The sequence below is a fragment of the Podarcis vaucheri genome (genome assembly GCF_965113315.1).
Source record: "Podarcis vaucheri genome assembly, chromosome: 4".
Classification (NCBI taxonomy): Eukaryota; Metazoa; Chordata; class Lepidosauria; order Squamata; family Lacertidae; genus Podarcis; species Podarcis vaucheri.
The window spans coordinates 55,474,433-55,499,916 of NC_138762.1; the positions used below are offsets into that span (position 1 = coordinate 55,474,433).

At 43.8% G+C, this 25,484-nt stretch overlaps 1 protein-coding gene across 5 annotated transcripts in view; it reads left to right on the forward strand.

The window, feature by feature from the left end:
- CLIC6 (chloride intracellular channel 6) overlaps nt 1–25,484 on the forward strand; it is a 137,525-nt gene that overhangs the window by 104,363 nt on the left and 7,678 nt on the right. For 3 of the 5 annotated variants that reach the window (XM_082220504.1, XM_082220506.1, XM_082220507.1), the window contains exon 3: nt 25,173–25,282. In XM_082220504.1, the coding sequence (XP_082076630.1) occupies nt 25,173–25,282 (110 nt within the window). Of the gene's footprint in view, nt 1–11,747; nt 13,360–23,914; nt 24,448–25,172; nt 25,283–25,484 lie in introns of those variants that run through there. The other 2 variants (XM_082220503.1, XM_082220505.1) reach the window with 2 other exon arrangements.

Genomic DNA, 25,484 nt, shown 5'->3' on the forward strand with positions numbered 1-25,484 from the left:
CAGCCGCGGTCTCTGCCGGCTCCTCGCCTTCTTCCGCTTCTCCGGCTCGCGGTCTCTCCCTGCGGCCGCCGCCCCCCCGGTTCTCCATGCCGAGTTGAGGAGAGGAGCCGGGGGCGGGGACGAAGCCCGTCGGGCTCGGGCTCGGGCCTGGCCTGGCTGAGGCGGCGAGTCAGAGGGAGCTCCGGCCCTTACAGTTAACCCTTTCTCCCTCAGCCCCAGGGGGCTAGATTGGCGGCGGTCAACGGCTCAAGGCCCGGCCCTGCGGAGCCAATGAAACACCCGGGCTTTTACTTCAACAGGTGACCCGTCTTGAAGTGCCGTGGCGCTGCGGCAGCCATCTTGGGTTCGGGCAATGCCCACATTGCCTCTTCCCCGCCTCGCGTTCCTCCTCCCCCCGTTACGGTAAATCTCAAAGTGCCCACTTCGCCTCTTGGCAGGAGGAGCACGGGTATAATTTATTCGACGTGGTGCCTGCGCTTGCAAAGAAGCAATTAAAGAATCGCTTTGGAAGGCGAACGGGAAAAGCAGCATAATTCTCTTTTAATCCTCAAAGGATCACCTTTTCAAGGAATCATAACAACACCTGAGATTCCAGCCTTCACAGGCTACGTTTTTAATCACAGGGATTGACATGAATCATTGATCTGATTCCAGGGCAGTCCTTCCAAAATATCCCACAGATGATAAATGGGGTACTTATTTGGGTACTTGCAACGCTGTATTCTCACAGCAGGAATCACTGCCTGAGAGCCCTCCCCTCCATAAAATAAAACAAACCCTTCCACTGCTGTATATTTAACTGGCAGCTTGTTGTTTTCTTTCAATATAATGTTTATGCTGGAGTAACTAAAATGTGACCATGTACCGTATGTTTCGCCCTATAGGATGCACCTTTTCCCCTCCAAAAATGAAGGGGAAATGTGTGCGCGTCCTATGGGGCGAATGAAGGCTTTCGCTGAAGCCTGGAGAGCGAGAGGCATTGGTGCGCACCGACCCCTCTCGCTCTCCAGCTTCAGGAAGCTATCTGCAAGCCTTGCGAGCCCGGGGAAGTTCCCGCGGGCTCGCAAGGCTTGCAGGCAGCAGCCCGGAGCACGGGGCGCCCTCCGGAGGATGCCCCGTGCTTCGGGAAGGTGTCTGCAAGCCTCCCGCACCCCGCGGGAGGTCCCGCCGGGCGCGCGAGGCTTGGGGCGGTAGCCTGCATCCCGAAGTACGGGGTGCCCTCCGGAGGACGCCCCGTGCTTCGGGAAGGTGTCCGCAAGCCTTGCGCGTTGGGCGGGAGGTCCCGCCGGGCTCGCAAGGCTTGCAGGCAGCAGCCTGTTCTGGGGCCTGGGGAAGCTTGGGCTTCCCCCGCGCCTGGGGGTGAAATAATTTTTTTCCTTTATTCCCCCCCCCAAAAAAAAAACTAGGTGCGTCCTATGGGACGAAAAATACAGTAGATATTTGTTGGACTCCAACTCCCATCAGCCTCAGTCAGCATGACTAATAGCCAGGGATGGTAGGAGTTGTAGTCCAGCAACATCTGGAGGGTCACAAATTGTCCCCCATGGTGTAGGCTAGCTTCCCCCAAACCTATGTCCTCCAACCTCCAGGTGTTTTGGACTACAACTCCCATCAGCCCCAGCCAGCATACTTGCACTGACAAGGACTTATGGGAGGTGCAGTCAAAAATATTTGGAAGATACTTGGTTAGGGAAGACTGGTTTAGACCTATTCCTTCCAGTATATCGGAAGGAGTGCTTTTTGGATGGCCGCTTGTTTGTTATAGTTTGTGGATCGAATTTGCATCTCATCCTTTCTCCAAGGAGTTCACAGTGGCATACATGAGATTCTCACAACAATCCTGAAAGCTGCTAGTTGAAAACTCCAGCAGAAACCTTATCCTATAGCCATAAATAAAAATGTGATGTATAATAAATAAATTATTTATACTTTCAAAACAGAGAAAGGCTAGCTATTTGCTTCTGTGAGTACCCTTTTCTCAGCCTGCAACATTAGTACAACTACACCTGACTGCAGGGAAATGAATTTTGTAGAGAGAAGAATACCTGACCTTAAATTACTGTAATATCCAACTTAATAATTTATACTAAATGATTTGCAGTGTTTATGCCGACAATCACAGCACTACTCCTTGGCTTTTAGTGCAGTTACTGCCAGTGAAAGTTTCCTTGAAGATTGTTATGTCCCATACATGCCCACTCAACTGCAAGGTCTATGGAACGAGCACTTTTACAAGGTTCTGCATTTTGCTGTGAAACACCCTGCCTGTTATCACTAAGCAGGAACCCTCATTATACTGTTTTAGATGCCCGCTAAACCCTTTAATTTTTTTTATTTCAGCAAGCCTACCCAGACATATATGCATCCAAGTTTTAAGGTTTGGTTCCCTTCCCCTCCCCCAATTACCAAACTGATTTTGAAACTAAAGGAAACTTTATATTGCTTTGAAGCTCTCTTGACTTTCAAAATCAGTTTGGTATTGGGAGGGGGGAATGGGGGAATATTGTGAATGATCAGCAGTTCGAAGATACATCTCTGTTTGCACCCCAGGCTTTATTTCATGTCATATAGTCTCATGAATCTAATTATATTTAATAGCCATATAGCTTTCAGTAACTCTAGAAGCCCATATCCATTTCACTATTTCCAAAAAGCAAATGGATAGCATCACTGCAATGTGAACATAATATCACATGACAGAAATCAAATGTTTGTGAAACATTATTGTGCTAGTCTGAAGGTATTATAGCAAAGAATAACAATTCCTTCTTATTTCTAATTATGGAGCCAAAATACCAGAGCACAAGAGAGGGGCATTAGCAGACTTGTAGCAGTCCCAAGATTGTAGAAGTATAAAACATTGATGTGAAAAATAATAATGTGTAGAACCACAAAATGTGGACTGAGCATGCCAGGAGTGCCAGCTTGGCCCTGTGGCTGTGGGTGCCAGGCATGGCCCTGGCACCAAAATTTGTGGGTGCCTGGCCACTTCATGGGGAGTTTTGTGGGTGTTGGGCACCCAGGGCCAGAGGCGGAGGAAAGTGGATGTGGTGGGTGCAGCCTGCCCCAGGTGTCAAGGAGTGTGTGACATTGCTCCCTTCCCCAGGACGCTCGCCATGGGCGGCGCACTCCCTGAGATGCACCCCCCGGATGCTCGATGCAGGCGGCGCACCCCTGGGATGCTTGCTGCGTCCCCCTGGGATGCTAGCCCTGCCCCCACGGGCAGCTATCCCTGCCCCCCAGGTGCATGCCACTCTGGGTGCCGGAGCAGCTAGCTCCACCACTGCCCAGGGCTCCAGGGAGTTGGCACATATGGAACATGCTACATCTTTTAGTAATATGTATGGTGAGATCCTTAGGTATTGTTGTGCAGAGATTCCCCTACTGGACCTCTGTAAGGATTTATATAATAAAAATATTCTCCCAGCCTTTCGTAAATATGAAGGATCTGGACCAACAAATTGAATTCTGTCTAAGATGCAGAAAGATTTGCCCTGAAGTAAACATTGACCTCAAAAACAGAAATTTATGTGCCTTAAAGCAGACCACTCCCCTCTAGAAGGAGCCTAGAGTCAAGGTGCAATCATGTGATCCTAAGCATGCTGTTGGAAGCAAGTCCTACTGACTTAAAGGGGAATGGTTACAAGTGCTCATATTTAGGATTGCAGCTTAAGACTGATAAAATTCAGATAATTCTGGAGTTATCGAAGGTCACCCGCACAAAGAAAAATTGGCAGACAACTGAACTCCTCTATAATAAAAAGGAAACTGGCTAGTCCAAAATAGTAACCAGAGAACAATATTGTTTCTCAGTATCTCAAAAAGATGATCAAACACTACCATCTAGTGGTTGCTGGTGAAGGAGAAACAGTTTACAATACAGCAGCATTCTGTTTTGTTTTAAAATTTATTTGTTGCATTTATATCCTACTTTTCCCCCCAAGGAGTTTAAGTGACATACCTGACTTTCCCCCTCCTCACTTTTTCTCCCTCCTGGATAAGTGGCCCACTTTGTTTCAGGTTTCTTGCATGCACATTTCATTTACCGTGTTAGGGCAATTACATGAAAAGTGACTTTGATTTACAGTGGGATTGTATTCACACAATGCATTTACATATACTGTACGATGAAAAGCAAGGATGTAACACAAACCCCGAGTGGAGTCCTTAAGACTGTTGGATGGTGTCTTGTATGGCTTCTTCCTGCAACTCTTGCAGCCAAGCTGGTGCTAAATTCCTTTGGAGCATATCATTGAGACCAAGAGGAGGGTATTTTTGTCTGGGTAACCTGCCCAGGCTTGCATTCCGGAGACATGGCACACACTGTTCTGTCCTGCAGCACCTTGCAGCTACTTTCCTTCTCCCAGGATCTGCCATCCTAGGCACCCATGCTGTTCAGCATTGTTTCTCACTATCTTAGATAGATGATCAAATCTCCCAAGGCTACACCACACCTTTCCCAGGCTCTGCTCTGTTCCCTCCTTGAGTCCTTTCACCTGGTTGGAATATGGCCTATGGGCTTTTTGAGTGACACTTTGGTCAACATATTTTACCAGCCCTGGTTTTATGTTTTTGATTGCCATTTTGTATTTTACTTTGCTGTTAGCCATCTTCAGCATCATTGGGGGGGGGGGGAAGGCTCGATACCAAATGTAACAAATAATGGTTGCGTGGTCTCAGAGCCTTTCACCAGAAGAAGGAGGCAGCTTTCTCTGACTTGGTATATAAATACAAAATCTCTTGAACGGTTTAGAATTGTGCTGATAAAAGCCATTTAAATAATTATAATGTTAACACCAAATAATACCTAATGTGCTTGAAATGTTGTGGCGTTCCCTGTTTTTCCTTCTTTCTCCTCCTCCAGCTAGTTCCACTTTCTGCTCATACAAATGCCTTTCTTCCTTCTCCTGATGCTTGTTCCTTCTCAGTGGGACGAATTTAAGCAGCTGTGAAGGGAGCTGATTGTCCCTAATCAGCTTACTGAGGGGGAGCTGAGAACATTATACCCAGATGGCTTTTTTTGTTTTGTTGCCTTGCTCCAGTCCCACCCCCTAAGATTTCTAGGTTTAGTTCGGTCAAAGTAGATAGTAAGTAACCAATCACAGCCTGGTGGAATACAGTACAGACTGAATTTTTAAGGATCCAGTCTTTTGTGGATGCAGTGCCTGGGGGTCCCTTATGGGGTGCAATAGCTCAGTTTTCACTCCCCTTCCTCACTGTACACACACAAGCAATCATTGGATCAGTCCATTATATCAGTCACAGGCATCCCATTCCCCAGAATGACTGGATGTGGTACCTGCATACACACCCCATGAATGCCTATTTCAGGGGGAAATATGGCCCACAAAGATTTTTCCATGTGTGGCTGCTGTGCTGTCAGTGCAATGGATCAGACCTATGGAGAATACTAAATAATAATGGCCCGTTAAAAATATGTGGTTCCTTATCCTACCCAACATCCCTATGACCAAGGAAATACACGTAAAAATCTCCAAAGAATTTCATATCATTATTTGTATTTATTCTCACATCTCACCCACCCACCCTGGACAATCTTTTTAGCTTTACTATGCCAACTTAATGCCTGTGTAAGTCCTGCTGTCGACACAAGAATACACAAACTTGAATCTTCATTTTTTAAAATGGCAATATTCTGAAGCATGGCGGGTGGGGTGGGAACATCCCAGGCTCCTAGGAATCTCTGCTGTGCACCTGAAAGTCAGACTTCTCCAACAAAAGAAACTTCAAAGAGATACTTCAACATGAAACAGGTCAACTAGAATTTATCAGCAGGCTTGATTGCATTTGTTTAGGACTCAGCCCAAACCAGTGCTGTTTCCTTGTCCCATTACATGCATTAAATTAGCATACCAAAGCTTAGAAGACAGCATTATCAGCAGTTAACCGTGCTTATCTTGTACACAGTTTAGCTTTGCATAGAAATAGCAGCGACTGTACTACTTGACTTTCGTGGCTTTTTGACCCCAAAGTTGACATTTCTTTCTGTGTATGTGTGCATCTGTTGACTGAGGATGAAATGTGATGCATCTGATGAAGTCTATTCCAATCCTTGTTAACTTAGGCCACAATAAGTATGTCTGTCTTTAAGGTGTTGCTAGTCTTTAAAAATGTTTGTTGCTTTTGTAACCTAATTGAAGTCATTTCCTGATTTCATTTAGCCGGTTATGCTCCGAAAGGCTGAAATGGTAAAATGAACATGCTTTCCTTTTTATCCAGAAATTCTAAAATGCTTCCACATTTTAGCTGTCATTCCTAATACATTTGTAACCTCAAGGGTTGATTACTATAATGTACTTTATGTGGGGCTGCCCTTGTTTCTGGTCTGGAAGCTTCAACTAGTGCGGATCACAGCAGCCAGTCTGCTCACAGGAACAGATTACAGTACTGGTTGCCAATTTGCTGCCAGGCCAGATTCAAGGTACTGGGGTGAATTCATCAAGTCCCAGGACCAAAGTACCTTAAAGACCATCTGCTGCTCCACCTCATTCACAAAGATCCTCTAATGGTGCGCTTCTGGTGGTTCTCCATGCTCCTGTGATTTGGTTGGCCTTTACTGGGGACCCTCCCTTCTTTCAGGTGTCTTTTGAAAACTATACTATTTAGACAAGCCTTTGTAATATGAATTTTATTTTTTAAGCCATTTATTGATGATTTATTGACATGTTAATGATGCACCTGTGGATGCTCTTGTTGATTTTTTTCTCATATGTTGTATAGCACCTTGATTTTTTTAAAAGTAACAGTGCAGATTATAAATATGCGATTAATTTAAATTTAATTCATTAAAAGCTGGCTGATCCTCAGTCATAACTTGAGTTCATGTAGCTCAGTATTGTCCATTTCTCAAGATTTCCCAGCCCTATTTGGATGTATCATGGATTGAACACAGGGCATTTCTGCATACAATGCACATGATCTGCCAAAGCTAGTCTTTCACTTGCAAGGTTACACACAGAATCTCAGTAGCAACAGTGGAACTATACAAGTTGCATTCCATTCATAACCTTTATCCTGCTGTCAGAATACTGAGTTGCTAACAGCAGCAGATCAGCCTGGAGGAAAGTTGTGTGTATCTCCTGCAATAGTATCTTGCTCTGCTCTATCTCCACCCCCTACCAAAGCTCTTAGTTCGACATTTCCATATGGCATCACATTATTCACAGGATATTCACAGGCATCACATTATTCACAGGATCATGCAATGAAGCACTTTAAAGGCCCACTAGTTTCCATAGGAGACAGTTAACAACATGCTTAACTTCTTACTCAAATAAGTGGGACTTTAAAATTAACTCTTAACTTTAACTGGATTATAAACCCCAAATCACCGCTGTGAAAAGTCATTAACTGACCTCTACGAGACTGATGTCAGTATCAATGTCCTACATTTTTCTCCTTGGTACAAAGGTAATTTTTAAACTGCCTTCAAATATCACTCTAGCTGACTCTTAACAAGTATTTGTAAAGCTAATCTATTGTTTCATGAAAGAAAAACTGAACTTCATAAGCAAATACCGTTAATCAGTGCAAGATTATGTGAGTTTGCCCTTGAAATCCCCTCTCTCATTTGATGCCTACTTCTCTGCTGGTTACAATTGCCCTATTTTTCTAGAGGCATCGAACAGATGGGGTTTTATGTTCTATGTTTGATTTTGGACCAGTTACGAATTCCTTGCATTAAAGTACCTGTATTAATATCCTGGGAATCACTTATAAGGTAGTGAGGTCAAGTCTGTGGCTTTTCATGTTCCCTGTCGATATTATTGACAAGAGTAGTGTGAGGTACTCAGATAACAGAATAGTTAAAAACATAGGATTTAACAAATCACACTGTTAATAAACATGTAGCTAGGATAAAGTTTAATGATCACTATGTGTGTGCATTTCACAACTTTAATTTTGTTGCTCAGCAATGCCATGGTACCATTCTGGTCCGTTGGCACCCATCTGTCTCGGGAGACGATGGAGGTGTGTGCCTTTGGGGGTAAGGTCAAGCTGTTCAAAGTTTACAGCACCTGCTGTGGCTGTGGGAGAGACATACTTCGTTGTAGCTGGGGCAGATGAAGGCATCCATTTCTGCTGCTGCAGATGTACCAGTGTGGTGTAGTGGTTAAGAGCGGTAGTCATGTAATCTGGGGAACCGGGTTTGAGTCTCTGCTCCTCCACATGCAGCTGCTGGGTGACCTTGGGCCAGTCACACTTCTTTGAAGTCTCAGCCCCACTCACCTCACAGAGTGTTTGTTATGGGGGAGGAAGGGAAAGGAGAATGTTAGCCGCTTTGAGACTCCTTAAAGGGAGTGAAAGGCGGGATCAAATCCAAACTCTTCTTCTACTATAATAAAAAATTTAAGGTCTTATATATATAATAAATGTTCATAAATGTACCAGCCAAGCACAAACATAGATATGTGGACCACATGTCTGGAGCAGCACAGGAAGACAGTCCTGAAACCATTTTGACTCCCAAACTGACCAAATGTTTTCTTCAAGGAGGGAGGGCAGGAATTGGTAATCACCATTTCAAAGGAATGGGCAGATTATCAGATAACCTGGCAGACAGGAAAAACAACAACATTCAAATTTCTGTTGTAGACCACCTTTTCTGTGATGTGGGTATGGTCTTGGGTTACACCCCTTCTGTGATGTATGTATGATGTATGGAGGGGTGGTCTTGAGCTCCAGGGCAGGGAATTTAAAATGTCTATATAAGGGCAGGCACACCGTGTTCTGGGTCCTCCTGCGTGTGAGGAGAGCACCCTGTTACACCAGCTTTAATAAAGATCAGGCTTACTAGCTGCTTTGCTTCTCAATATTCTCTGGTTGGCCTCTGTTATTTTCTCCTAACAATAGGAAACCCACGTAAGGACTCTATAGGGGCTCTTGGATACCCCATAAGGGGAAAAGGGCAGATTTTGTTTACAACAATACCATGGTGTTCCTCTTCTCTGTATTCCTCCCAGCAGTCATTTCTCCTCTGGCCACTGCTATGGATACATGACTTGGCTGCCCTGTCTTCAGGCACTGATAACCTGCAAGAGATTCCCCGCATGGCAGTGTGGATGTTGCCAGCCATCTGACTGACCACTGGGATAACAGGGTGCTGCACAAGATGGACCATTGGCCTGATCCAAAGGGCTCTTTGGAGGAAGAACTAGGAAACATCAGCATTGTGGTTGCAACTGCTACCATCACCAGATCTTACACTATGTAAAGCTATACTTTACAAAAGGTGCCACTAGACTCCATTTTTATTGCCAAGGAGAGGAGGGAATTGGATGGGGAAAGGTGGAAGGAATATGCAGTATGTCAGATTCAAGCTAGAAATAAGTGTGCCCATCTTAAGAAGATGTCCAGCACCCCAGAATTTCAGTGGCTAAACCTTGCTCAGTGATACACTGAGAAGGTGGCCCTCAAACAATATGAAGTTTCCTTTCACACAGACAATTAAAAAGTTTCCTTTCATATGATTTATTTACCCTGACTGTAGGTTTTGTGTTCCTCATTGTTTCTCACATTGTAAACCTTATAAGCCTTCACATTCCGAGGGGGGAGGGAGACTTCATTTCAGATCCCTGGTATTGGGAATAGTAATCCCTTTAACCCCAAACTGCTGTAAATCAACACATCAAAGGTTAGGTGCAGTCTTTACTGCCAAAATATCACCTGAGTATTTGGATAGGTTCCATGCCCACAAAATCAGAGTTGTAGTGATTAAAGGGCTAAAGCAAAGGAGTATTTCATATGTCAGAACTTGAGTTCTTTTGCTTATGGTGATAGCAATAAAACAGAAGTCTGACAGCATAATCCTAGACATATTTACTTAGAAGTATATCCCATTGAATTCAGTGGAGCTTATTCCTTGGGGAGTATAATGAGTATAAGGTGAGTATAAACACATTTTTAGGGAGTAAGCCTCAATGAAACATAAAATGCTGCCTTATACCAGATCAAATCATTAGTCTACCTAGCCCAGAATTGTCTATTCTGATTCACCAGCTTTCTGGAGCCTAAGGCAAAAGTCTTGCCCAGGGGTCAGCAAACTTTTTCATCAGGGGGGCGGTCCACTGTCCCTCAGACCTTGTGGGGAGCCACACTATATATTTTTTTTTTGGGGGGGGAATGAACGAATTCCTATGCCCCACAAATAACTCAAAGATGCATTTTAAATAAAAGGACACATTCTACATGTAAAAACATGCTAATTCTCGGACCGCCTGCGGGCTGGATTTAGAAGGTGATTGGGCCAGATCTGGCCCCCAGGCCTTAGTTGGCCTACCCATGGTCTTGCCCATCACTTGCCACCTGATCACTGAACAAAGAACAAACCTGGAGATGCCAGGGATTGAAACAGACCTTCTGCATGCCAGTTATGTGTTCTATCATGGCCCCTCTCCCTTCTGAGTAAGTGTATCTGGAACTGCACTGTAAGGACTCCACCAAAAAAGGGAAGAAAAAAAAAGATTGCCACTAGGTCCATGTTCACCCGAGTGACACAGTAAATAATGTGAAGAATCCTAGGCAGTAAATTACGGTAGTTTCTGATGTGCCAAAGTGGTGCATAAGAACATTGCTTAGTTGATCCCAAGTTCATTCACAATCTGGATGTCGCCACCACTAACACAGCCAGAACCACCATCACAGTAAAAGGCACCCAACTGGTTTGCTGTGAGAAACTGCATGCACAGAGAACTGGAAATTCTGAACATGTTATTCCATTTTACTGCTAGTGTGTGTTGGTCCTGCTTTGTAAACTCCTGCCCGCTTTGAACCATAAGGCATTTCAGAAACTGGCCAACAGTGGCAGTGGGTTGAGTTGCGTGTACCTGCAACACTGTCACAAAGCTGCCCGGCATGGGTTGGGCTGGCGGCACAGTGAAGCGCACACTGCATCGTGTGTTGAGTGTGCACTGAAATTCATATACCCATGCAAGCGCTGTCCAGCCAGCCTTCAGAACATGCCATGTAAATTGTTCCTCTAATCTAGTTTTAATAAATCCCACCTTTAACAGTTTGGGGCTTTACAAAATCAACAAGACACAGAGAAATAACAACAAAGCAAAAGAAGGAGCAAGGGTGTAGATGGAGCTCTCTGCAGAAAAAAGCCCAGGCATCCCTAATAATAATAATAATAAATTTTATTTATATCCCGCCCTCCCCAGCCGAAGCTGGGCTCAGGGCGGCTAACAACAATAAAACAGTATAAAAGTATAGCATAAACAACACTCTAAAATCATTCATTATAAAATTAATTAATTCAGGCCACTGGCAACCATTGGGCCAGAGCTCCGCTAAGATTGCCAAGGGAGGGAGTCAGGCTGTGCCCTGGCCAAAGGCCTGGTGGAACAGCTCTGTCTTGCAGGCCCTGCGGAAAGATGTCAAGTCCCGCAGGGCCCTGGTCTCTTGTGACAGAGTGTTCCACTCCCTGAGCCCCTGTCCCAGTTTTTCCCATCTGTTTCCTTTTGTTCTTAGCCTCTTGCCACCTGTTCTCCTGTCTCTCCCTTTTGGCCTCTTTTCTCTCAATATTGTCCGATGCCCTACTCTGAATTCCCCTACACTTTGCACCGCTGGCAGCTTCCCCTTAGATGTCCTGTTACTCCCATCGTCCTCCTAATTTCTCTTAGTCCGGGGAGCAAAACCCTCTTGGCAGGCGAGGCAAGAAAGGTGAGGGCACGGCCAGCTTCAACTGTTGCGCTTGAGCATGCGCGCACCGCTCCGGCGTGCTCCCTGATGGGGAGTCGAGAATGTGACCCTTGTCGCTGGCCAAGTCCCAGACTTAATCCGACTGTGTGAGCGCAGGGAGGAGGGCACAGTCGCCATAGCGGGAGCGGGAGCTGCGTGAGAGCCGAGGCGCCCTTGGGACGCGCACCTGTCACCTGCAATCAAGAACGCCCTTTCCCTGAGGAGGTCGGCATGGCCGAGGCGCAGGGGCAGCTCGAGGCAGCTCTGGCCCCGGATGCCGAAGAAGAAGCGCGGCAGAAAGGCGGGAACGAGAACGGAGCAGTGGAGGAGGATGAGAGGGGAGAGGAGGACACGGAGGAGCCCCCGGCCTCCACCTCCGCGGAGGACGAAGCTCCGCGCGTAACGCCTGAGGAGAAAGCCCGCGAAGAGGAAGGCGAGAGCCACGAGACGGGAGAAAGCAGCCTCAGCAGCCAGCAAAGCCGCGAAGATGGAGAGGCGCCCCCCAGTCCTGAGGGCGGGGAGGCAAGTCCGGCCGGACGCCCTGCAGAGCGGGACGAAACGCGGGCGGCTGCGGGCGCCGCCGGCGAAGAAAAGACTGAGGGGGGCAGAGACGCTGAGGAGGCAGCAGTTCCCGCGGCGTCGCCACAAGAAGAGGGGGAGCCGGGCGAGAGTCGGGAGGCGAGTGAAGAGGAGCCAGTGGACGGAGAAAGGAATCCTGAAGGAGAGGAGCCCCCACAAGAGGCGGAGCCAGGCGAGAGTCGGGGGGCGCCAGTGAACGAGGAAAGGAGTCCTGAAGCAGAAGCGTCGCCGGAACAAGAGGGGGAGCAGCCGGGGGAGACTCGGGGGGCGAGCGAAGAGAAGCCGGTCGACGGAGAAGAGACCCGCGAAGGAGAGGAGCCCCCACAACCAGAAGGGGAGTCACTCCACACCAGGGGGCCGAGTGAAGAGGGGCCGGTCGAGGGGAGCTCTGAAGGAGAGGAGCCCCCACAACAAGAGGGGGAGCCGGGCCAGAGTCGGGGCGCGAGTGAGGAGCAGCCGGTGGTCGGAGAGGGAGGGGAGTCTGTGATAGGAGAGAGCGAGCAGGAAGAGGAGAAGCGCGGCGGAGATGCAAGAGAAGAGACGAGCGAAGAAGCGCGCGAAAAAGAAAAGCTCGACGGAGAGGCTGAGGCGGCTGAGGCCGAGTTGGGAGAGCAGCGGGAACCTCCGGAGGCTCCCGCGGGAGAAGAAGAGACTGTGAAGGAAGAGAGGGAAGCCCCAAGCGGAGAAATTCCCGCTGAGGGGGAACTGGATGCTGGAGGAGGAGAAGCGCCCGAGGAAACCCCGGCAGATGAAGAAGAAGCTGCGCGCGCGGAGGAAAGCGAAGCCCCGGGAAACCTCGAGGCGGGCGCCCAGGAGGAGGAGGAGGAGGCTCCCCCGGCTTCGGGAGCGGCGGAGCCGGCGCGAGAGGATGCTGATGAACGCACTAACCACCTGCAGGACAATTCCGCGGAGGGAGCCGTCGAAGGGGCTGCGGAGGCCGGGGATGCGCTCGGGGTGAATGGCATGCAGGGAAAGGAAGAGGAGGAGGAAGAGGAGGAAGCGGCGGCAGAAGAGCAGATCCCACTCGCCGCGCCGGTGGAAGAGGCACAAGAGCACGACATCTCCCTCTTCGTAAAGGTAAGGGCACATTCGCCTGGAAAGCGAGCTGGTTGTGAGGCCAAGTGAATAGGGGTAGTTAAGGCAGGATTTCCAATAGTTGCTTTGAAATGCAGTCCAAGACTTTGCGCACAAATCGACAGCTTGGGGCTTCGCACCCGCTGTTCCCTAGCTCCCTTCTCATGCCGGTGAGCATGGCTTAGAATCCCACTACACATGCACTGGAAAATTTACCCTTGCGAGTGCAACAGGGTGATTTACAGTGAGTTAAATCATCATTTCTGAAGTGATCCGGAGTATTGCTTCCATCGCTGCTCCTGATCAAGAAGACAGAAAGCAAACATTTTGGAACAATTTCTCTTGGTGAAATCTTCCTAAGAATCTTCCTAAGAGCGCTCACAAACTTTCCCGCCAACAGAAATTACTTTTAAAAGCCTATGTGTTTCCCAGGGGTTGCCACTACATATGGTAAATTGCCTCAACATATTGTATACAAGATTCCATTGCAGATATAAGCTACATAGATCCTCTGGCTATTATAAAGTACATTGGCTAAGCTAGTGCTGTTTAAATCAGCCAGATGAAAATCCAGTTTTACTAAGATGATTTGGGTATTAAAGTCGGAGATAAATCTACTTTTGACTTCACGATTAAATAGGGACATGCTATGAATCTGCATCATGCTCAGAAAAGTAATTCTTTCCTTACAAACTGTAGAATTGAAAAATGATATGTATCACACTGCTAGCAAGAAGTAGAAGAGTACAGTAATAAGATACATTACACATACTTTGAACTTTCCTCACCTCACTCTGAATGTGTTGGGGGTTTTTTAAGTGAAAAGGCATTCAGGTTTGGGGTTTACCATTTGTGTACTGAACTTTATGGCTTTTGCTGATACTGTAGTTGTAGTACAGTATCTAAGTCCCTTGCATTTTCTAAAATTAGGACAAGTGCATCTTTTTTGAAGTACAATGGGGTATACTTTCAGAAGCTGTTGAGACATATATATGTATGTATGACATATGTAAGGGGAAATCAGATCATGAGTAATAAGATCCACTACAGACAACTGACAAATCCACTACAGACAACTGAAAAAAATCACACATTGCATTCATTTATTTACCCACAAATCCCCCCAAGTTCTGGGGCCTGTACATGTATGACAACTTGAAAATTTAGTTATCCTGGTATGGACAGTGCAGAAGTTGCAAACAAAACAAGTCAAGTTTAGAGCTTGCCATGTTACATCTTAAAGCCATACAAAGCATTCAAGTGACTGAAAAAGCATGCAGATCTCTGGTTATGATTGTGTAAACTATTTATTTCATTTTAAAACCACCTTTCGTCAATTAAGATCCCATATATTGTTTACAATATATCTAATTAAAACAACAAAATTGAATATAGCAAAACAAAAACATTAATAAACACTAAATTAAAACCCAGGGACTGTACATTAATTTAGCGCAATAATGAGGGGTAGGGATAGGGATTTACAGTATAATTTGTAATTTACAATTTGTAAGATTTGTCTGTTTATTTTTCTTCCTCCTATGTGACATATGGGGTAGCACCAGTGGCGTAGCGTGGGTTGTCAGCACCCGGGGCAAGGGAAGTAATTTGCGCCCCCTAACCCGTGGATTTGCGCCCCCTAACCCGTGGATTTGCGCCCCCTAACCCTAACCCCCAGATGTTCCGCCCGGTGCGGCCGGCCCCCCCGCACCCCCCACGCTACGCCACTGGGTAGCACTGTACATTAAACCCATATTCAAGGGGCAATAAAACAAATAAATGGCTAGAGCAGAGAAATTAAAGCAGTGAAACTGTGGGGATAAGTGTGCCTAACCTTTTCCTCATCCACTGCTTCTCTGCTCAATATTACCCCCCCCCCAATTTCCCTCCTTATGTATATAACCTATCATTAGGACTTTAAGGCAAAATTCAAATGGGTGGTGCAGGGCCAACTCAGGTATAAGACGCAGGGAGGGAGCAGCTGCAAGATTTTATTATTTGTTGGAAGTTGAATAGTAGCATCCTGCCTCAGACCTCAGGTGCAGTGGATGGGGCTGTCTTATTACCAGTGTGGCCATAAGATTCAGCTGTCAGTCTGTTTGGCTACTGTACATGGAATAGCACCTGGGGTGCTATTTGTTCCACATTTCAGGCGGCACAATGTCTTGGCAGCCCTGTGGTGGTGCTTACTGTCATCCCAGATCTGGAAAAAGATAGGCATAAAAAAGGAGGTTCAGGGCTACAAAGGGAACCTTTTCCAGCTCAAAGGCCACATTCCTTTTTGGGAAAACCTATGAGGGCTGGATGCCAGTGATGGGTGAGGTCCAGAAGCAAAAGTGGATGGCGCTCTGGGGCAAAAGTGGGTGGAACAATAGCTGCATCTACTTTTGTATAGTAAGTGGCATTCCAGTGACACACAAGTCAGATGTTTCTATACACACTTCCCTCCAGGCCAGCAAAAGGCATTATCACAGTCCAAGGATTCCCTCCAGCTGCAGCCAGACAAAAGCACTTGCAGAAGCTGTGGAGAAAGGCTGGGGAAGGATGTAGCCTGGGGAGAGGGCATATGCAGCCTGAGAACTGAAGTCCAGAAATACAGGTTTGGAGAGTTGCAATTTGGCTTCTGGGCCTGATGTTCCACATTCTGCATCCCTGAAAATATGGATAAACTGCTTATGAAAGGTTAAAATAAACTGGCAGATATATGCTTCTGCAGGGAATCTTGTAAATATGCACACTCGTGTCATTAAAGGAGACTGCAGTTAATAGGAAAATATATACAGGGTCACTCAGAGTTTGTACTTTATTATGAATATTTGTTGATCTATGAGAGGAGTAACTTGCCTAAAATCATGGGTGCCTGCTAAGCACTGCTACTGCTCCTCAGGATACTTTGGTCTATTTTGGCTTTGGTTATTTGCACCTGATGTTTGGGTTTTTGGTTAGCAATTCTTTTTATGCAACCGTGTTCAGCAGAAATATTTATGAGAAAAGAATAAGAGTGCAAGAAAAATCCAGCCACAACATTAAAAAAAATGGGCCAATTTCACTCTGCCTGATTTAATTTTTTAAGGTATGGGTATCTCCCAAAGAAGAAGATAACCCAATATCCTGTCCTTTATACAGCTATCCAAATAAGTTTTTAAACCAGTGAAGTCCTTTGCCTCCACAATTGCTCTAGTGAGATTATTGTTCTGGCCTCTTCATCTATGTATCTATCCAGTTCAGTTAAAACGCATGTCCAGTCCAAACTTTCATGTAAATTGACCTCGAACTTTATTAGCAAACAACATATAAATGTAGATGACCAAATACTTTGCTTTAGAAGAATGGTCAAACCCAAATGAGATAAAAGTATGGCTCAGGTGAAAAGATAATGCAAGGTTAGGCCCTCAAGGCCAGAGGGAGGGAGGCTTTTCCTCTTCTCAGGAGAATGTTCTAAACAGGATTATGCACTATATTCCAAATACTTGATCTGATTCTAACAGATCAATATGAGAAATTGTAAGCAATTTTAATTATGGAGATTAGGGGCCAATATAATAAAATTTCCTATTGGGACTGAGCCATTATTTCAATGTATTACAGTGCTAACAATAGAAACTCATGATTTTTCAGCCTAAGTTAATTAATCATAGAATTCATGAGGTTCATCTAGTCCAACTCTATGCAGTGCAGGAATCTTTTTGCCCAACATGGAGCTTGAACCCACAATCCTAAGATTAAGTCTCATGCTTTGCCAACTGAGCTACACCACCAAGTCATCGTCTAGTGTGCCCACAGCCTTTTTAAACCTCTTTCCCTGTCCACAAATATAATTTCCCTGGTTTTCCTCCTCTCTGGTGGAAAATAGCTCTATCAAACTTTTGTTTTTCATTTTCATCTGTTACAGCACTAACATTCCATATAAGTTTTTTAAAAAGTCGATGCACTTGGTCTTTGTCTTATTAAGCAAGTGTTTCCTTAAGTGAAATGAGAAAGTCCCTTTGCTACTAAAGAAGTTCAGGGAAGTTCAGATAAGCTTGCATGCTTATCCATAGCAAAGCAGATCCTCTGAGGTTTGCTTAAGGTAAATGGATTTTTTTTTAAATGCAAAACCAGGACACTACTATGGGAGCAGCAGAATATTTTCTAATGCTCTGAGAGCAGGGGAAACCCATCTTCTCCACAGTGAGACTGTGGCAAGAGAGTGCAGTTGATTTTAAGCCATAGGGAATGAGACGTATACTTTGTCGGTTTGGGAAGAAGGTTGCTTGCAGCCTCTGTTTGTGGGGAAATGGCAGGAACTCATAAATAACTCCTTTAACCAGAACTGAACTACAATAAAATGTTTCAAGTGGCATACTCTATTGGAATTTTATTCTCTAGTGCTTTATATCTATGGAATTTAATTTAATTTGCAAGCACTCTTCTCCTGCTTGCTTTATTGATGGAATCACCAATCTTTCTAGGTCATTGGGCATCTTTTTAATTTTTGAATGAGTGTTGTGGGCATCCCCCTCCCCTGAATCAGCCCCAACCTGAGAGAAAGAAAGCATGTGTACAGAAACACCCCTTTTCCAAGTGAACTGGTTAACAGATCCAGTAGAATGAATCTGAGCTTTTAAAAGCACAAAGAGCTGAATGATGAAGCGGGAAAGAGTGTCCCTGATTCAACTTCCTGCTTTCAGCTCTATGTACTTTTCGAGGAAGAAAAGGGTAATCACATTCACCATCACATGAACAAAGGGGGCAGTGAGTGGGGGGGGGGAGGTCAGCCAGAGGCTTCATATGCAGCATTGCTTCTGCTGGCACTACACTAATGACCCCTGCTTGTCATTTATTAAGGAAGGGTCCACACACGGTCACCATCAGTGACCTGCACTGCAGCCTTAATGATATCTACTCAGATGCTTTCTCCCAGATAAGTAGAACTGGGATTGCATCCCTTGTTATTTTAAATGGAAGTTGAATAAAATGTAAAGAAAACTCATCTGTTTGTGGAAGGGTCATAGTGGAGCACTTGTCCGACAAGAAAAATGATCTAGGTTCAGTCCATAGCATCTTCAGGTAGAGCTGGGAAAGCCCTGAGTCCAAAACCCTGGAGAGCTACAACCAGTTAGTGTTGCTGATACTGAAATGCAGGGACAAATGGTCTCACTTTGTATACAGACACATTCGATGTATCCAGATTACTATGAATTTACTTTGGATCTTGGAAAAATTATGTTGACCACCATAATTTCTTAAATTACTCAAAAGTATTATATTTAGAACTTGGAATGCAATGAATTTTGTGTGTGAAAAACATCAAAAAAGCTTTCTTTATTACTGAACTCATCTTTTTAGCAGCTTTTTAAATAGAGAAGGCAGAAAACATATGGTTCTATAATGCAGCTTAGGAAAAGCTGGAATTATGAATTCCTTTCATAACTCTTCAAATGACTGTGTTATTAAGCCCCTGTGGCTGGTTCCTATAGCTTGCTTGTTTTCTTGTTTGCTTGATTTATTTGGTTGGTTGGTTGGTTGGTTGGTTGGTGTCCAGTGCTGCAACTGTTTGAGTGGAAAGATGCCTACAGTACCTCCTTCATCTCCTTCTCCTTGCAGCCTTCTGCACATCTTCAAAATCTGCTCTGTCCTTTCAACTCCCTTGGTTGCCTTCATGATGTCACACACTACCACTTCTTCCACCACAGCATTCCTTCCACTCTTCTTTTTGCCTATGTCTTTTTTTCCAGGTCACTGGAACTGAACTTCCACTATTGATCCCAGGGGAAAGGGGCTACCAGCTCCACAGTAGGGAGTGGCCAGAGAGATATGGGGCAGGGTGGGGTGGGGGGAAGGTTGAGAACAGTAGGCCATCACTATAGAACCATGCAGCCCTATTCCAGTTACTAATGTCTGATGATCTGAGGGAATCACACAGCTCTTGTTCTTAGAACCAAGTTATTTTGAGTTGTGTTATAGCATGTGAAGGTTATCTGATTTTAGTGCTGATAATAAAATCCCATGATGCGATGAAGTACTGTATACATTTCCATTTGCTAATGTTTGTTTCTGTACTGATTAAAGAGTGAAGAGATTATGTGCCAATAGATTACCAAATGATCATTTTAGCTGCTAGTTAGCTTGTTTTTCTTATGTGGTGGTCCTGGGAATAATAATTGCAACTCCCAATTCAAAGTCACAGTTGTATCTTTCCAACAGAGCTTGGGTCCCGCCCTACGACAGGTGCTACACAAGACATTAGTGCTGCTGTACAAGAGGCTGCCTTCTGCTGTGACTTGACACCTAAGAAACAGCCAAGAACATAGGCAGGAAGACTCTTATGAATGTGAGGACCCACCTAGACTATATTCAGTAACAATGAAGAAGAGATTTCCTCTATGAAAATACTGACAGAGGGTAATAATCTGATAAATGTTGCTTGTACCATGCCTGCAAATTTCAGCCAGTTAGTAGTTACTGTTTTCCTTCTGGAAAGAAAAAAAAAATCACATGTGGCATAAAATGCCCCAGAAATGCATTGAGTTTTGCCATTTACTATATTTACTATTTATTTACTATACCGGCCAATGTTAGTGGATTAGGATTGTAATCATTTTTTCATAGGATAATGATCAGGCAATGATTAAAAAACTGTGTGAAGTGTCATTAGGTTGTTTTGGGGACATCCATTGAATCATATAATTATAGTGTTAGAAGCAACCCTAGGGTCTTTTAGTCCAACCCCCTGCAATGCAGGACTCTCATCTGAAGCATCCATGACAGGTGGCCACCCAACCTCTGCCTTAAAACTTCTAATGAAGGAGAGCAAACCACCTTCCAACCCTGGTGGACCCTGCTGGGGCTCATGAATACCAGGAAAAGACCAAGTATGCTGGGTTCTGACACCAATGCTGTGTGGTGGGGTACCTGTAATGGTTCTGAGAAGGGAGGTGTTGGCAGTCTGCTATATTTGTGCTTGGCCTGGATCTTTATGCAAAGTGCTCACTCTTTTCACCATGACCATTTCACCATAATTTTCAAGAGCACAGTTGACACCACTGTGCTAAGTGCATGAGGCCGAAGAAGAAGAGGAGAGAGAGACGCTCATGCCAAGTGCTGTGTAATTTATATGCTTATGTAGGGGTGCTGTAGTTGAGTTCAGGGTTAATTGGATGCCATGGCAGAATGGAGTGGGAAAAGCAGGGCAGTATGTTTGGCTCTCCATTGAGTCCACCACTTTTGCTTGTATAATATTGCAGATATTGCAAAAATGTTGCATGGCATTCTAATTTCCTTGAAGTGTTGCTGTTCCAAGTTCAAGCCAACAAGCCATGCCCTCCAGCAGGCCATTCCCAGCCTGGCTATGCATTTTTCTTTTACAAATCGACATGCAACATTCCACAGTTGTGGAAAATCCCCAGTCCTCATTTGGTTGTTTTTGGGTTCCCCTTAGAGCTTTTAATATTTTGTGGAAGTTTGTTGGGGGTACTTCTACAAACCCTGGAGTTTCCCAGAGCATTCTAGAACATTTTTGTTTCTCAGTATCCCCATTTTTTGTTCCATTTTTGTCAACACTCACCACCTAGTTTGCCATTAGATTGAGTGATGCTTGCAATAGGTTCTGGGGGGAAATCTGAGGAAGATTTGAATTTCACATAAGACAAGTCCTTCTGCTCTCCTGACATGACTTCACCACTGCTCATTTTCAGCCCCACTAACAGCAGTGGTGTTAAGCAATGTTATTCTGTGCACTACTCTACTGCTGTTCTCATTGGTTCCACTTTCCAAACTTTTACCAAGGTTTTAAGTTTCTCATGGTGAAAGGTGGTTACCCCCCACTTATTCAAGTCCTTTATTCACAAAATGCACCCAGGGTATTTTCCATCTTTAACTTAAAAATAAACAAATCCTGCCCACAAAGGAGAGAACAATTCTTTTCATGTTTTAACTTCACCATTTGGCCCCAAAACAGGAATTAGGATTATCACTGCTAGATTGCTTCCTTCTCTATCTAATCCCTGCCAAGCTTTCCCAATGCCCTCTCATGTTTTTAAAAGTATTTGTTCATGGTACGTTATAGATTTTTTATTTTAAATGTGTCTTCCATTTAGAGGAGTGAGAAATATACGAAATGTGAAGTATCATATGTTAAACTATAAAACAGGATGTGTAATTAAAGTACCAGTTAATCTGTTTTTCCCAGCCCTATAATGTGTTCCAGAATATAATGCTCTTTTGTTAAAATAATTCCCCTTAAGAATTTAACAAGGCTATAAAGTTCTCCCCCCTGCTTATTGATGTACAGTGTTCAGCTGGTCTCCTGCCATGTTATTAAATACGGATTAGAAATAGCACTGGCACCTTGAAACCATAATTCTTGCAAAAGGATAAATAGCAAATAGAATTTGATTCGTTGCTTGTGTACTTCTGACCTTGTTCTACTCAGTTTAAGGGGGGAAGTGCAGAAGGAACTGGATCTTTCAGCAGAATTTACGAGGAAGAACAATTTAGTTTTGATCTGTGTAGGCTAAGAATATCACCCCTTTAATCCAGTGACCTGTAAAGGAATATGCAAAGTGCCAGCTACATCAAACAACACACCATTCCGTATCAGGCTTTTGACTGTTTCTAATTTTTTATTTTTTTTTACGTCTGAAAATATAAAAATACAGATGAAACTAATTCTGAAAAAAATGCTGTGAAGTTTGTAGGAGAAATATACCTCTGTTTTCCATTGGGTGTGTATATTTAGCTAGTGATTAAGGTTAATTGAGCCATGGAGGGCTGAGGGGGATTTTTACCTCACAAGCGGAAGGGGCAGATACAGGTTATATTAGGGGCATGTGGCTTATGCAGTTCAAGAAAAGGCAGAGGAGTTTCTCTCCCCTGCTGCTCTTTTGCCACAGTTCTCAAACTGTGCCATTCAAGGGCCTATTAATAAGGTAAAAAGTTCTGGTTTATTTAAGTTTAAATAAAAACCTGTGGAGTGGTCGAGCAGACAGACAGACAGACAGACAGACAGACAGACAGATAAATAGATAGATAGATAGATAGATAGATAGATAGATAGATAGAGTGCAGGTTATTTATTTCCTTTGTATACCACCTTTACATTAAAAAGTACTTAAGGTTGTTAACTTGACGACCAAATAAATCCTCAATAGAAAAGAACATTATGAATAACAAAATAAACAATATTAACTAACATCAATGTTAAGTCAGACATAACCCTGATACTTTTACACAGGATGCATTATGTTTCTCTCCACAGTGAAAGGTGCTTGTAAAAGTTATACTACACAGCACATTCTAGATATTACAGCACCACTAGGTGGCACACTTTTATAAAATCCAGGTGTTAGCTGGGTTTGCCTCACTCAATGAAGACACTATTTTCAAGAACGGCAAAGACTGAAGTTCTGTTTTACGACACAGAAAACTTTTGTGCACAATACACATGAGTCTAGCAGATTTAAATCCAGTTTACTTCGGGAGGGGGGAATTGATTTTGCATTTAATTCTTCCATTGAAACTGGTTAGATTGGATGTGCTTTACTTTGGCTGGATTGCTTTTTAATAACACACTTTTATAAAATACCTATCAATGATCCACTTAAACTCATTACAGAAGTGAATTCATGTAGCTGCTAGTGGCACCCTAATGAAATAAATAAAAATAGTTGCAGGGTGCAATTTAATAATGGTTATTTTCCTGGAACCATTTGCCTACCTCTATTCCATAATTATACCCATAGATGCTGCACTGATGAGTCTTGAATGAGACACCCACATACCAAAGGGGGCTGTATATGACTAGTTCCACACATAGTAATTTGATGGGACTGCACGGTCACAGTAGGATTCAGAAGCAGATAGTAATTAGTGGCTCAGAGGAAGGATAAACAATTGACTTCACATGCAGCCATTTATGCTGGTTCTCTTGTTTACCCGCACACAGTACATCCTGTACCAATTTCCATGCACTGAATTCCACCTCTATGGGGCAATGTACCAACTATGTGCATAGCCAGTCATGGAATCAGGATGAGAGCATACAGCATGTGGTGGGGGAACCTCCAGTCTGCGAGCATATTTGGGCAGGCCCAATTTGTCCCAGAAGGCTGTTTTCCCCAGACCATACCCATGTCAGATGTGATGTCAGATGTGGCTGGAACAGCTGCACAGCAGAGTTTCCTGTGTAAAGACTTCAAGCCTTCTTTTTGCAGCTATTGGCTGTGTGGCTGAGCTCCTATGGAGAGCTCAACTGCACAGCTGATCACTAACCAAACCTGGCTGGCTTGAAGTCATTGTTCATCACCTGACAGGTGGTGACTTCTAGCCTGTGATCAGCAGTGTAGTAGGATTTTTGCAAGGCACTGTGGATGTCATTGTGGCATCAAGTGATTTGACAGGAAGGAAATTGTGTTCCCTACTCCTGACATGAGTACTCAAAAGGAAAGTGAATGAAACTGTTTATGCACATATTGATATTTTCTTTTCTGATTCAAGAAACCTTGAGGATTTTCATTTCTCATTTAATAAACTTTGAGTGTTTGATTAATAAAAATGCATGATTTGATTAATCACAGTTCAATTCATAAATTGTAGTGCAGACATTACATTCAAATGCATTTGAAAGTTGAAATAGCATAAGGGTTCATTTAAAAGTCCAAAACTTGTTTGACCCAACCTGCCTATTTCATTTAGATCCCTTTCTGTTGAGACACAAATATAAATCACTTATATGTTGTGTTGTATTAAATCAAGAAATCAAAATGGAGAAACTTTGCTGTGGAAATTAAATGCTTTCCAAGAAAGACTGAAATTCTATGCTGTGCAAGGGTGAGGCAGGCTTGAGTACATTTTTGAAGTCCATGCTACAGCACTGCAGAATGCATCCAAGCATCTCTTACTTAAGACAGGATACCTTATTGGCAAGTGATGCTGAGTCAGTATCAGTAACTAGACTGTACATTATTTGTCTTTTCAATTTAGAAATGAATTAATGAATCCATTGACTGCTTTGTTTCTGCAGTTCTCATGCTAACACATTCTTCATCTGTGTATCTGGCCTGGAAAGTAGAGTCTGATGATTGTGACTCTCTAAAATTTACAGTCTCCAAGGTGGCTAGAGAAAAATCAAGCTAGCACTTTGGCAGTAATGATTTAACTTTTTGGGGAAACAAATTGTTAGAGCAAGCCAAGCTTTAAACCTTTATATTTAATGGAAACAGGATCTTGACTGTGACGTTCTTTAATCCATTAAATTTCATTGTAAAGTTTTAAAATCTGAATAGTCTTTCTTTTGAGAAGACTATTCTGTTACCCTAGGAATACTACATCGGCTGCCACTTTATTATTAAAAGTGTTTATTGATAATAGGTTGCAATTCAGAAGACACTTAACACCCAAGAAGTCCTAAGCAATGAGGTTTTACTTTTTTGTTTCTGACATAAGTAAATATGAAATGGCAATTAACTGGAAGAGGAATTCTCTAAAGAAAATCTTCTGGGGTTGCCAAGTTTTCCTGACAAGGACATCCATGCAGGACTCAAGTTAATCAATTGCAGCTTTTAAGGTACAAAAAATGCAAAACAGTATAAAACATATTTGGATTTCTGCTTTCTATTTAGATGCAAAGGAATGCAAGAGTTTGTGGGGGAACGGGTTTGCAACTGCGGTTCCATCACTGCATGACTGAAGGAAAGGTGGAAAGAAACCATCCCGAAATACCTGAGAAGAATTATTTCAGTTAGATTGTATTTGCTTATTGCAGGGCTTTCACTTTTGCATTTTGGCAACAATTACTAATGTCATTGTTTAATTAAAAATAGTGTTATTTGTTTTAGGCTGGTAGTGATGGGGAGAGTATTGGAAACTGTCCATTTTCTCAGCGCCTCTTCATGATTCTCTGGTTAAAGGGTGTCATATTTAATGTTACCACTGTGGATTTGAAGCGGTGAGTTATATTTCATTTTCATTTTAAAAATAAAAACCAAAAGTCTTTGAAAGCCTTACATTAGGAGCACTCATCTCTAATTACTCTGAGAAACATTTATTTATTTATATTTTTTCTTTGGATATACACAGTGCTTTTTCTGGGGGGATGCAGGGGTACGCATACCCCTAAATATTTTGTGAATCTAAGTTTGGCCTCATTG